This window comes from Hippocampus comes, unplaced genomic scaffold (assembly GCF_001891065.2).
Source record: "Hippocampus comes isolate QL1 unplaced genomic scaffold, H_comes_QL1_v1.1 scaffold124, whole genome shotgun sequence".
NCBI lineage: Eukaryota > Metazoa > Chordata > Actinopteri > Syngnathiformes > Syngnathidae > Hippocampus > Hippocampus comes.
In genome coordinates, this window is record NW_017805075.1 from 1,569,110 (window position 1) to 1,582,967 (window position 13,858).

General features: G+C 42.4%; 1 protein-coding gene across 4 annotated transcripts in view; it reads left to right on the top strand.

Moving 5' to 3' along the window:
• Positions 1–1,596: 1,596 nt before the first annotated feature.
• spats2 (spermatogenesis associated serine rich 2) overlaps positions 1,597–13,858 on the top strand; it is a 20,050-nt gene continuing 7,788 nt past the window's right edge. Inside the window, exons 1-11 of one of the 4 annotated variants that reach the window (XM_019865160.1) lie at positions 1,597–1,766; positions 3,599–3,877; positions 4,248–4,327; positions 7,291–7,399; positions 7,813–7,862; positions 8,087–8,309; positions 10,738–10,893; positions 11,185–11,320; positions 11,638–11,696; positions 13,204–13,313; positions 13,392–13,494. In XM_019865160.1, the coding sequence (XP_019720719.1) occupies positions 3,856–3,877; positions 4,248–4,327; positions 7,291–7,399; positions 7,813–7,862; positions 8,087–8,309; positions 10,738–10,893; positions 11,185–11,320; positions 11,638–11,696; positions 13,204–13,313; positions 13,392–13,494 (1,048 nt within the window). In that variant the 5' untranslated portion in view covers positions 1,597–1,766; positions 3,599–3,855. The remainder of the gene's footprint in view (positions 1,767–3,598; positions 3,878–4,247; positions 4,328–7,290; positions 7,400–7,812; positions 7,863–8,086; positions 8,310–10,737; positions 10,894–11,184; positions 11,321–11,637; positions 11,697–13,203; positions 13,314–13,391; positions 13,495–13,858) is intronic. The other 3 variants (XM_019865159.1, XM_019865163.1, XM_019865161.1) reach the window with 3 other exon arrangements.

The following is a 13,858-nucleotide window of genomic DNA, read 5'->3' on the forward strand; positions in this document are numbered from 1 at the left end:
ATTTTATATTTATTTATTTATTTTATATAGGCCAAAATCTCAATAGGTGTTGCCTCAAAGAGTTGGTGTAATGATTATTTATGTATTTAATTATAAAATGTTGCTTAATTTTTATTAAGCACCACCTTAATTTATCCAAAAGTGAACACTTGTTACAGTGCAGTTTCTGCTGTTACTGGAGATATTTTAGCGGACTATAGTCACTAGTTTTACCAGCATGGATGCATTGAATATATAATTTACCTTTCTAAAAAACTGTCGAATATCCATGTTGTCGACTCAACCTGACTTTCGGCAAAGAACTGTCAGTTGTTGCGTTAGCATTTGATGTGGCGATGGTGACAGACACTTCAAATGCTAACGCAACACCTGTTGCGTTCAGGAAACCTGGGAGATTTAGCATTACAATAATGGCAGGGTATCGAAATATAATTTAAAATGGCCACATTACATTGATTTTGATGCAATATATTAGCAAAAGTACAGGAAAAATAAATAATACTTTTTTTAAATAATGCAATGAAATTATTTAGGTGGGCTAAAGACATTTTTAGGGAGGCTGAAGCCTCCCTAAAATAGGCCTAATGACGCCTATGTGAACGTGTATATGAACTGGTTGGGTTCGGTACCACTAACAAGGTTAAGAACCACTGGTCTAGATTCTACCATCAGGTGCACTCTTACCAATTTGCTGTTCCAAAGTTGATAAAAACAGCCAACGAATGAATCAGAAGAACAGATGTTCAATCCATCTCAAAGCAGGTATAAATTAATGTTATTGTAGCATTTGCATCTGGCAAAAATGCGTAATCTAAACCCATATCTTCTCTAATATTTCAGAATATTCGAATATATATTTTCCAATTCCACAGCGGTGATCTCGTATATCCTTCGACCCATTTATATTTTTTCCATATTGTTTTTTCACAACACTGCAAATTTTTGTCGGTTTGTTTGGACTACAGTTTCTTTTCGCAATTCTAAATCAACATTTGCGACAGCCAGCTAATATCCACGGGGAACTTTCTTCAACACACGAGATCAGAACTCAAATCTTTTGAGAATTAACAGCAAAATAGATTGAATATTGAAAGAACGACAGAAGTCTGTTAATTGGGAGGTGCACGTTACCAAAACGAGCAATCGCTTTCCTCCACCCACGGAAGTGACGACACGGTCTCAGGGTTGCCATGTATGAATGGAAGACGATGTATGCTGCACAGGTCGTGGAACGAAACAAAAACCACAAGTAATCATCCCATCATGTCATAACATTTTAACTGTTCAAACATAATTGTTTTAAAATTTCTAAATTCTTTAATTATTCTTTTGCTGCAGCCTTTAGCAACACAACATCAGCAGCTGTTGGCGTATAGATACATGGATAGATAGATGATAGAGAGATAGATAGATAGATAGATAGATAGATAGATAGATAGATAGATAGATAGATAGATAACCGACATTTTCCAACTATTAGGACTTATTGTTATTATTCTAGTAAAATAATAGAACACACTGATAAGCTAATTTAAAACGGGTTCTGTCAACAATGTTTGTGTGCAGCGAATGATTAATAAAGGCGTGTATTTGCAGTTCCAACCTGGCAACCCTGGAGAAGCCTGAGGCAAACTACAGGGAGCAGCAGTCGAACGGTGGAATAGCCCAACAACCTCTTGTCTTGACGCTTCTCTCACAAGAGGTTAGCTTGAGATCTGCGCTCTCACCGTGCCTGAATTATTCTCTACTTTTGCATCACCAAGTACGTAACTACTATTTGCTTAGCATATCATATCATGTCATATCATGCTAGCCTAGCATGTGCACGCCAAATTAAAAAAAGGCTCACCTTCCAAGCGAGCCGCATTAACCGGTGTCCAATGAATAGATGGGCAGCCTTTTTTCTTTTTCTTTTTCTTTCACCACAATAAGGTCAAGCTAGCTTGAAGTTACCTACAGCAGCAATCCGATGTTCATATTTGATGGAGAAGATAAAAATACGGTTTTAGTTACCGTGCCCCTATTGCAAATTATTGCCCGCTTGTATTGCTGGAAATGTAACACCAGAGGCTTGAATAATTCTAATCGTGGTCGAAGCAGTGCAAAGCTAACACGGCGCTGGGTAAGGCTAGCAATCTTGGCAAAGCTTAGTTTAGCTGCTTATTCCGGAGTTGGCTGCTGATGTGAAACGAGTGAGAATAAAGCTAATCATTGTGTCGGATACACTGGACAACCTTCCGGCTACTACAACCTCTATTTGTCCCGCAAGACGTGGAATTCCCACCGGCCAACTTGCGCTTTGGTTGGCGTCGGTTGCTACTTCAGTGTTCGTGGAATTGGAGAAGGTTCTTTTGAAGAATTTTGTGTAGTCTTCCAAAGCGTGCCTGATGAACACGAACTTCGTGGCGTTCACACTTTGCAGTCATTCAGGCCAGTCTCTAGACGTGGTCTAAGAAGCCCATTGACCTGTATTCGTCACTGCGTGTTTCAATGTATTCACTTTTAAATCACTTGATCAACAAACAAGGATGCACCAAAAGTTCCCCTTCATCGGCTTTCAGGAGAAATTTAAACATGAGCCTAAAACGCAAGTTGCCGTTTTCAGATGAACTCAGTTCATGTTCTATTACGTGTTTCAGTCCCGTTTCCCAACTGACTATTTTCAAGCAAGGAAGTGAATACAGTACCAAATTTCTCAGTAGGTGATCATGAATTGATCAATTAACTCCCTTTGTTAAATTACAAATGGTAGTTACACCTCCTGTGCTTCCAAGTTCCCCGTGGTAACTCGTACCAAAAAGGGTGTTGTGATTTATTGTACATGAAGGGCTTCTTAACAAGCAATCACTTCTGCTGCAGTACTTGTTACAGGGCAATCATGGGGGGACAATTGTATCCTGTTTGATTATTGGCCTTTGAATCGACCTGTGACACGACAAAGTATTTGTATTTCAGGACATCCTGCCACTGCTTACTGGTCAGCCAGAAATGTGTCTCTTCTCTTTTGTGCTGCTTAAAAATGCTTCTCTGAAACAACCTTGAACTTGCTGCAAAACAAACTGTCTATTTCTAGGTTGACTCGATGGTCTGATTCTTACATGACAAACATGTCACAAGATTAAGACGATCTGAAAACGTAGATTTAGGTTTACAGAACACGAGGCAACAATTGGATAACATCTGAGTTTGCCTTTTTCGACTTGAACTCCTTAATTCCAAATAATATGTGCCTGTATTTCTTTGGAGTTTTTGGAAAAGATGAAGGAAGGCACATCCAGAAGAGAAATTCAAAGTGAGTCAGTTGGTTTTTGGAATCATAGTTTGTAGAGCACTCCAAGTCGCTGAATTGGCAGCACTGACTGTGCGTTTGTAACCTCTCTTTGCAGCCATAGTGTGTGTGAGTGTGCGAGCGATTGAGTGAACTAGCGAGCGAGTGAGGGACATGTTCCATTGGTATTAGGAAAAATTCTCCCTCGTAAGGAGGCCTTGTACATAGAAGCACTACTACAGGACTTCCACCATTGCAATTTCTGTTTTTGACTAGACAAAAACAACCAAATGACTCACAAAAAAACTAACCCCTGCCCCCCTTTCCTAGATTAGTGTGGCGCACCAGGAAGAGAAATTGTCCTTGGCTGAGCTGGTGGCGGTTCAGATTGACTCTCCTGTTTGCAAGCTTCTGGCCAGCTTGTGAGCCTCCATCACAGCACAAGCTCTGAGAAAAGCGGGGGAAAAGCCCCCTCTGGCCAACATCCACTTGAACAATCGAAGGAGCACTTTGAAGTCATCGTTTTGAGCACATTGACGACTCATCTTTGTGCACCTGCAGCCTTCTGCCCCCTTGCAGCTGTCAACATGGCCAAGAAGAACCAAAAAGGTGAGTGCGTGCTGGGATGAACACGCACGCGCAAGGCTGACACGCATGTGGAGGTGTGGTGGCCTAACAAGTAGCAGAGTGACCTGACTGCTGGCCTTGTATGTTTACTGTCACTTCAACCTCTTTTCCTATCACGGAATCATGTGTTGAACTTTGGACTTTCCTCTCACTGTTTGTACAGTTAAGGGCAAATGATATCCTTGAAGACTCCTTTTGTTTGACATAAACAAGCCAGTGCCGGAAATGAGCAGACATATCTTGGAATGATTTGAAATGTAGCTCCATTCAGAAGTGATGTGAAATAACTATTAGACACTGATTTGGCTCCTTGTTCATTCATTTTGTATGTTTGGTTTCCTGCTCATTTCAGACACTTCGGGAGTGGTGTTTGACACACGCTCAAAGATGGTCATGTCCCAGGGAGGACCACCGGAGAGGATGAAGGAAAAGGTAAGATGTGTGGGTATGAGCAACGCCGAGGAGTTTGCTCTCACCATACACACAAATACTTCTCTACCATTTGTACTTTGGAGGGCGTTTGAGTGTTATTTGTTTAAAGTTCGACACCTTACTTAACCCGAAGGCCTGTGAGGAAAGTCTGCTTTGGTAAGCAATTTTATGCAAATGCATCTCAAATGTTTGTATTGTGCCATACGCCATGGGGTAAAAAACAAAGCCAAACCGTTTTACACACACACACACACACACATTCTGAAGATGTTGCTGACATGTTTACTTGGCTGGGCAACGTGCTGGTTTTAATGTTGCACGTTCATGTATTTTAACATTGGACAAAGCCGTTTTCTTCTATTATGCTTGAGTCTTGATGTGCGGCAAAGGATTCCCATTAGTCACGAATATGGACATTCATGCTTTGTCCCATCTATTGTCACTCACTGGTCAGCAAAGATGAAAGAAGGCCATACAATGGAAACCAGAAAACACTTTTCCTGGTTTAGGTGAATGAGGATTCACCAACTAATTTCTATTTGTTAAATGCTTGAATAAGGTGAGAGGGATTTTTGATTTTTAATACAAATTGTTCTTATTTTCGTCAAAGTTTATTTAACACTTCATTACGGTTTGTTAGCATTGTCTTTAAACTGTATATAGTCTGGGTCAAATGTTTTGACAAGCTTCCACGAACTTTTCACAATAGTCGGCAAGAATTTTTGGCCCAGTCCGCCTGACAAGACGGATTTAATGAAGATGCATTGGTAGGCTGCCTTGCTCACAGATGCGTTTCAGTTTTGCCCATAAATCTTCAAGAGGATTAAAATCAGGACTTTGTGGTGGCCACTCCAAAACATTGACTTTACCAATAAGCCGCTTTGGTACGTAACTTCAGTCACCGGTTTGTCAGTATGCTTCTGTTCACGGTGCAGTTGAAAGCCCAGTTTGCGCCCAAGCTTTGACCTAAACAAGGCCACCCAATGACGCGTCTACGCCACGCTTCACAGTTTGGGATGGTGTTCTCAGGCCGGCAAGCTTGCTTCGATTTACTCCAAACGCAACTATGCGCATTATGGCCAAACTGTCGTGTTTTAGTTTCATCCGACCACAGGACATATATCCAAAGATGATTTTTTTTGTCCCTGGGTCTATTTGCAAACTCTACTGTTTTTCCGTTTCTTTTGGACTAATGGCTACTTCCTGGCAGAGCGGCCTTTCAACCCATGTTGGTACTGTACAGTTCTCGTTCCTTCTTTGAGATTCTGCCTCTCTGCATCTCGCCACATTTTGTTGCGGTCAATCATGCAAAAAAAGATGACATTTTTTGATTGACCGTCATATCTTCGATATTGCGACGCGCCGTTCACCTGCGATTTAAAATACAGTCAAACCTCGGTTTTCGAACGTCTCGGTTCTCGTCCAATTCGGTTTTCGACCAAAAATTTCGATTTTTTTTTTTTTTTTTTTTTTTTTTTTTGCCTCGGCTGACGAACCAACTTCTGTTTTTCATTTTTTTTTTTTTTTTTATGCCTCGGATGACGAACAAACTTCGGTTCTCGAACAAACTGAGCGCACTTGAATGCACCATTTGACTCCTCTCGCCTTCCTTACACGAGGAAGTGACGCTTCCTCGGGTAGACGAGGAAGTGACGCTTCCTCGTGTTGCTTTCCGTTGTGAGCAGACGTGTTCAGTAAACATTTTTATTTTAAAAAGAGCGTGGTTTCGGTTTTCAAACAATTTCGGTTTTCAAACAGCCTTCTGGAACGGATTATGGACGAAAACCGAGGTTTGACTATAAATAAATAAATAGACATTGTTGCACATCCCCCGCACACTGTGTGCCATTAACCATAATCTCCTGTGTATTGTACCCCCCACCACCCTTAAAAAGTAGTTTTTTTCCCCCTCTTGTATATAATTATCACCGTGAATAAACAGACTGAAAACATACCAATAAAGTGTAAATTCCTTTAAAGCCAGGTTAAAAACAGTGCTGTTTTCCAATACCTATGATTAAGATCATTCAAGATTTTTTTTTTTTTTTTTAATGTAATTTTGGTAAGTACGTTTGATTTCTTAACTTTGCTTTTATACATTGTATGTACGTGAAGCACACTGAGTTAACTTGTGTATGAAATTCGCCATATAAATGAGGCCCTTGCCCACAGATATGTTGCACTGCTGGCATTCAGTGTAAAGACACCATGTAGGAGCTGGAATTTCTTACAGTAATTAGCCTTCGTGATGTTATGACATGCTGACGTATATATTTGAAGAAAAAAATTCCACACACTCCTACAGGAAGTTTGCAAGGAGCAACAATCATTTCAATGTTAGATGACTCTACAGTATGCAAATAACCAATGACATTTCCTTATGTGCTCATGAGTGTCGTGAACCCCTTGTGGCCAAAGCTGGCCGACTAATGTGTCTAACTGACACACGACCATACAGACTAACTGCGGGATATGAGCGCAGAATATGCACATACTTTCCGTCCTAAAATCACTGCTGAGAAGAACATCAATGAGGTAACTAGTAAGAAGTTATAAGGGAAATAAGTTCTTGTGTAGCTGTACTGTTGGATCGCACCAAAAACAGCAAACGAAATGTGTACAATTTATTAAATTATATAGATTTTATGTTAGATAAATGTGCAACATTAGATATTAAATAGCACTTTGGAATGTAAGTATGCAAACTGTAGGTACTGGTAAATGTCTAAGATATACCGGTAATGTCTTTTTTTTTTTTTTTTGGACCCTTTAACCATAGACGGTGTGGTGGGGGCAATTTTTGAACTTTTGTTTTGCAAAAACATTAATCACGGGAAATTACCCTAAGTGGATTTGGGCTGCGTCACCAACTGTTTTAGTAAGTCACTTCATTGTATTTCACTTTTAAACCTGCTCCACATGATCTGCGTCCCATATATGATAGCTGTTTTCTTGTGTTGCAGATCAGCGCCGTCAGGGCAGTTGTCCCCAACAAAAGCAACAATGAGATTGTTCTGGTGTTGCAACATTTTGAGAATTGCGTTGACAAGGCCGTTCAAGCATTCTTAGAAGGTATGAGGACGTCATTCATTGTTGACGGAGAAAGCTTCCCGACTAATCATTGAATGGCTCGTGTTTCCCATAAAGGCCACAGTTGAGAAATGCCTTCGGGGCAGCAGTCATGTGCGTCACACGCAGTATGACAACAGCCTCATATAGTGGAGGTGGCAATGTTTGTTTGATGCAATTCCACATGCTTGGAGTTCAGTTGTGACTGTGTGTCATCATAGTGCCACTGGCAGTGTACTGTGGGCACACCAGTCTTACGCATGTCTGGCTTATATTAAGCATCAGAAACACCTACTATTATATCGGACTGTTTTTTTTTTTTTTTTTCACACCTTGATAGCTCCAAGTTGGCATTTAGACAGTATGAGAAGTATTTTGCTCCGCGCCATCATTATTTCCGTCACGCCTTTTTGTAGGTAGTGCGGCGGAGATCCTGAAGGAGTGGAGTGTCACTGGCAAAAAGAAGGTAGGCACACCTCACTCTTACTAAGCTTAATGAGTCAGTGAATTATCTTTTGGAGTTGAGGATTACCTTCAAGCACACAACAAACAAATGTACACAATGGGAAGCAATTTACATCTTCAACTGTGAAGCATGAAGAGGATGAAGTCATCATGCCCTGTTGGTACTTGACAAAAGAACAAACACCACCACCACCACCCTGACATTGACATTTGGGTATTCTGCAGCCCAACAAGAAAAAGAAGCCCAAGCCCCAGCCGGAGGCCGCAGCCGAACCGGGTCCGTCTGAAGCCGTATCACCCGAGGAGGGCAAGGACAAGACCAACGGCTTCCACCCCAACGGATCCTTGGTAGAGGGGGAGTCACTTGACTCCCTGAGCGAACATTTGGACTCTGCTTCCCTGGATGCGTCGGAGCTGGACTCTGAGCTAACCACATCTGAAATCACTGGTAAACCAAACACAGAGTGGGGTTTGTCTATTGGTGTCTCTATGGTTCGTGTTGCCCTTTTTTCTTTTGAGGGACATACACACACTAGGCCAGGGGCCCCCAACCTTTTTTGCCCCACGGACCGGTTTATGTCAGACAATATTTTCAGGGACCGGCATTTAAGGTGTGGCGGAAATAATACAACAAAATAATATGGTATGAGCTGCATGAAAACTGTGGCGTTTTCGAAATATAATAACAAACACAAGGAGCGTCTAACTGGCCGCAACACTCCGATCGCTATGGCAATGTTTAATGCCTTCAAAATACGATACAACGCAAATTCAAAGTGCATGAAAATGACGACTCACCACAGCACCGAGCTTGATTTTCTGCAACCAGACGGTCCCATCTCGGGGTAATAGGAGACAATGACACCTCAAGTGTGTGTTTTATGTCCAGTCTACTTCGTAATTTTGTTTTCGTCGCCGTTGCTGCAGAAACCCCCCGCCTCACATAGGTAGGATGTCGGAAATAGCAACAGTACTATTGTGGCCATCTCAGAGTATTCAGCCATAACTTTAATCCAGTTGTCTTGAACGTACTTTTAAGGCCGCCGTCATTTGCGATCTCCAGCAATTTTTTTTTACTCATTTTGCGAGCTCCCGCGTTTTGTTTTGAAGTAATCGGTCACGTGAAGGAGAAGTGTGGCTTGACGTGTGTCAATCGTAACACAGACGGATGTAACGGAGAATCCGGTAGTTTTTCCAAATAAAACATCTTTCGTATTCCGAAATAAATAAAACGGAATTAAGGCAAGTTCTTTCTGTGCGGCCCGGTACCAAATGCCCAGCGGACCAGCGGTTGGGGACCCCTGCACTAGGCCATTTGAACTGTGTTAGACCTGGCATGAACTCAAATTGTACTACACGCGTTTGGGCTTTGTGTGCCGTCATCACATCTGAATTGGTGGATACTTGTACAGAGATGAGATTTTTCCACTTTTTGGCGGAATTCCGCTTTTTTCCCCAGTCAAAATGGACCTTTTTTATATTGTTCCAAATCCATTGAGAAAATTTTAGGGGGGGGGGGGTCTGGTGTTATTTCTGGGCTGCCGGACTCACTTGTCTTCGGCAGACTCGGGACTCGTAATGCTTACAAATAAAATTTGCAAGCATCCATTTTGAATACCGTTTTTTTCTTCGTATACAGTATGGGCTAAAACCAATGTCTTACTTGTTGTGATTGGTCGCTATATCGGCAAATGTAGAATCACAACCAATCCGTGTTCGCCTTCCTAAACCCCTCTCCCGCGAATTCTGAATGGTTTTGCGCAAGGGATGTAGTGTATTGAAATTACTCGTGTATGTAGTCTGTATTAAACAAATGCCGAATGCTATCGAGACTCGTGACGAAGCTAACGTGCGTCAGATAGATGCGGATCTGAAAAACACGTTTCGATGGGACTGGTTGGATAGAAAGCTGACGGTGTCCCCAGTAGGAAACAGTAAAGAGGAACCATTGTCTGTGCTTGTGTCGGATTTTGTGAAAAAGCTCGATGTCGCTGGTAAAGCTCTGTGTACAGTGTGTGACGATGTCATTCTATACGGATCGAGAGTATGGAAAGCTTTACAGAGTCACGCAACCTCGGTGAAACACTGAAAACAGACATTTCTACTGAAAAGTAACTACTCGATCTCAAGGGCGGATGGATTGGACAGGGAGCAGAAGAAAGCAAGGCTGGAGCATGTGAAAAAGCAAGAAGAGTTGGCTAAAAAGAGTGAAAAAGACGGAGAGGACTAACAAGCTTTTAGCACTTGCTAAAAAGCTTAAAATGAAGAGAAAATAAACATTCTACATCATGAAACTGTACATAGTTGTATATACTGTAAATAGACACCCACTTTATAGGATAAAATGCATTCATACATTAGTTTATGGATTTTAGAGATTTTAAAGCCTTAAAACCATTCATTTTATCAACAAAATTTTACAATTTTTGTTGAAATACCATTCCTATTTGCTTACAAAATTGGCACTTTATTCTAACATGCTAAAGATGAAGTATATTCAATTTACACACTATTTGAAACTTTAAAATAAAAAAAAAAACAAGATTGTTCACTATTCTTTCAAGTGAAAATTAGTGCATTTGGTAATTTATTTGGTAATTTGGTAATTTATTCTTTGTATTGTGTCAATGACCTATAATACTGAGCTCTTCCGTCTGTGCCAGAGAAAGAAGTGCATTGAGCTTCATCTTAAAGCCAAAGGACAGTTAATTTTTTACCAATCAACCAAACACCGCAGATGCTAGAGTAGGTGTCAAGTGGGCCCAAGCATGGCACAGATTGCCATGTGAGAGTTGATCTTTATTTACCAAAAACAAATATGGCCGCATCATGGTTTGCAGTGGATTGAACAGCTCTGATGTGCGGCCCTCCCACAGGTGCAGAAGTGGAACGTGCGCCCTCCTCTCAGCCAGTACACAGTTCTTACCGGGGGCCCAGAGGCAACAAAGCACGAGATTCACAGCATCACAACTCCTCCTCGGCATTCCCCGATGGACAAAGTCAGCAACGCTCGTCTGCAGGCAAAAAGATCGGCAAGCTCTGACTCACTCCTGAAATCTGCCTCCGCTGTTAAGATGACAATCAAAGTATAAGATACCTAATCCTGTGGTGTTAAGTAGTAACTGAAAATATCGGTTTAGTTAATTCTCAAGCAGATGCCAATTCATTCGTCATACTGTGACACGTTGCGTTTGTGAGTGAATGGAGGAGGATCATTTATTTGTCACTTAGTTGTAGTCATATGTAGATTCATTTATAGGCCAAACGCATTGACATTTGGACCTTGTAGTCCCTCTTTTGAGAACGTCAATTTGTGCCCTCAGCTCCCAACATCGACCGCTCTGTGAAGGACTTGCAACGATGCACCGCTTCGCTGACTCGCTACAGAATGCTGGTGAAGGAGGAGATGGAGTCATCCCTCAAGAAGATGAAGCAGACTTTTGCTGAGCTCCAGTCCACGTGTGTACTTTTTTTTTTTTTTTTTTTTTTTTTTTTTGCATTGCGTGAGAGAAGGGTCTGTAAGCGGTCACGCAGCTTGCCTAGCCTCTTCTGGGTGAAGGCAGCAAATCACCTGGAGTAATGGCAAGAATTTTTTTCCGGGCCGGTCCTTGTCATCTTTATTTCAGTGACTTGTACCAAAGTCAAACTGTTGCCGCGTTTCGCACAACCGCTCATCGCATTATCCCAATGGCGTGCAGCTGCCTCTTGATTCACGTTTCTGCGATTCTTGTCTGATGAAAGACACTTGAGCCCTCTTATCCCCTCTTCTTTTACAGCTTAATGGACAGAGAAGTGACGCTGCTGGCCGAAATGGACAAAGTGAAAGCAGAGGCCAGTAAGTACTCGTCTTTGACAAGTCTCAGGGAGGTGGCAGCCCCTCGACAACTATGCCCCATAGGAACTAAACATCTGGCCTGACATGTTTCCAGAAAGGTCATAGCAAATATTGCTGGGGAAGAGCAAATCCTATTTTTTATATATTTTTTTTTTTATTTGGGGCGGCGGCGTGGGGGGAGAGAAGCAGTCTCCAGGGTCCAACAACTACTGAATATCTACGGCATTCCGGTATGTGCATGGAAGTAGGCAAATAAAGAAGTCAAGTGTATTAACAAGATGTTTTGTTCACTTTGGTCCTCGAGTGCAGAGTGCTCCTGGAAAAAGTGAACGGTGTCGGGTGTCAGGGGAGACTGAGTGCAGTCTTTCTGCAGGGAAGCGTGAGAAAATGTACAGACATGAAACTAGAAAGGTTCTTCTTTTGGCTTGTCCTGTCCTCTTTCTGTTTAGTCCCCCTGAAGTTGTTAGAACAATTCAGATGGGCCATATGGATTTTTCATTTTTTTTCATTGAAAATTGGTTTTGTGTCTCTGAGTTGAGGTTGCAGTGTTCCTTTTTGCCAGGGAGCTTGTTTTAAGTGTCAAGTGCCTGATGTTTGTTTGCTGGCCTGGCTTTAAATGTACACAAGAGCAATCACAGTTTCACTGCTCGGCTGCACATTGAGCCGATGCATACCCAAAACGCGTACGGAAAATATGTCTCTCAAACACCCGAGCCAGCGTGCATTTCAGCCATTCGTCCTTTTCTGTACCGCTTATCCTCATTAAGGTCATGGGCAGGGCTGAGCAATTCATCGGATTCAAATCATCTTTGCATTGCAGTAGAAAAAGCAATTTTCATATCACATAGGCTGCAAATATTTTGGTAGGGGGTGCAGACCGCTTCATTTGTCTGTAGGCTTTATGTATTTATCTATCTAGTGTCTAGATAACATAAATCTGATCTTGTTTGTTGTCGCAGAGACTAATTTATTGCTCATGTTTGTTACAAAATACATAAGAGGACCTTTCAAAAGTAATTTCATATTGAAGGGAGGAGGGAGGGAGGAAGCCCAATTGAATATTAGTTTTCCAAAATCATTCAGCACTAGTCATGGGTGAGCTGGAGCCACAAATGAATGGTCTCCGAGGCCGAACTATTCATGACACCACACTTCCACTTAGTCAACTATGATCGACAATGAACGTGCTTCCCCTGCACCTCACCACATTGTGCTCGCAGCACATATTTGTCGTGACTTGTGCGAGGCTTTGATGTGTTGCTTATGTTGTACATGGAATGCAAAATTAGTTTAGACCTGTCAAAATGTTTTTTTTTTTTTTTTTTTTTTCGATGAGGCCAAATGAAATCCAAGTTCTTACACACTTGGATTTTGTAGTACCCATACGCCAGCAGCATTTCACTGTGAGTCGCTGCACAACACAAAAGCACCACAGTACAAGTACAATCAAACATTGTTTTGACATGGACATCTTGTTTCTTCAAATCATTGCTATCGTTTGTTTCAGTGGGGATTTTGAACGCCCGACAGAAGAGAGCCGAGGAGCTCCGCAGGCTGACAGACCAGTCGGCGTCCATGTCTGAAGAGCAGCTGACTGAACTGCGGGCCGACATCAAGGTGCTTCAACTGCTCTGTCGCCTCGTTGTTTCAGCTGCAGTGCCCTCATTCTAGTCTGTTGCCGTTTCTCCTTTGCAGCACTTTGTGAGCGAGCGCAAATATGACGAGGACCTCGGCAAAGCCGTCAGATTTACATTCGATCTGGAACCGCTGAAGACGAGCATCACTCAATTTGGATCTGGTAAAAATTGTGATTGGCACTACCTCCATATAGTCAACTTCTTAAAATAATCAGCTAGGTCATGTCCATCCATCCATCCATCCATTTTCCACCGCTTATCCGGGGTCGGGTCGCGGGGGCAGCAGCTTTAGGAGGGAAGCCCAGACTTCCCTCTCGCCAGCCACTTCTTCGAGCTCTTCCTGGCGGATCCCGAGGCGTTCCCATGCCAGCTGGGTGACATCCCAGGGAGGCGTCCAGGAGGCATCTTAATTAGATGCCCGAGCCACCTCATCTGGCTCCTCTCGATGTGGAGGAGAAGCGGCTCTACTCTGAGCCCCTCCCGGATGACCGAGCTTCTCACCTTATCTCTAAGGGAGAGCCCGGA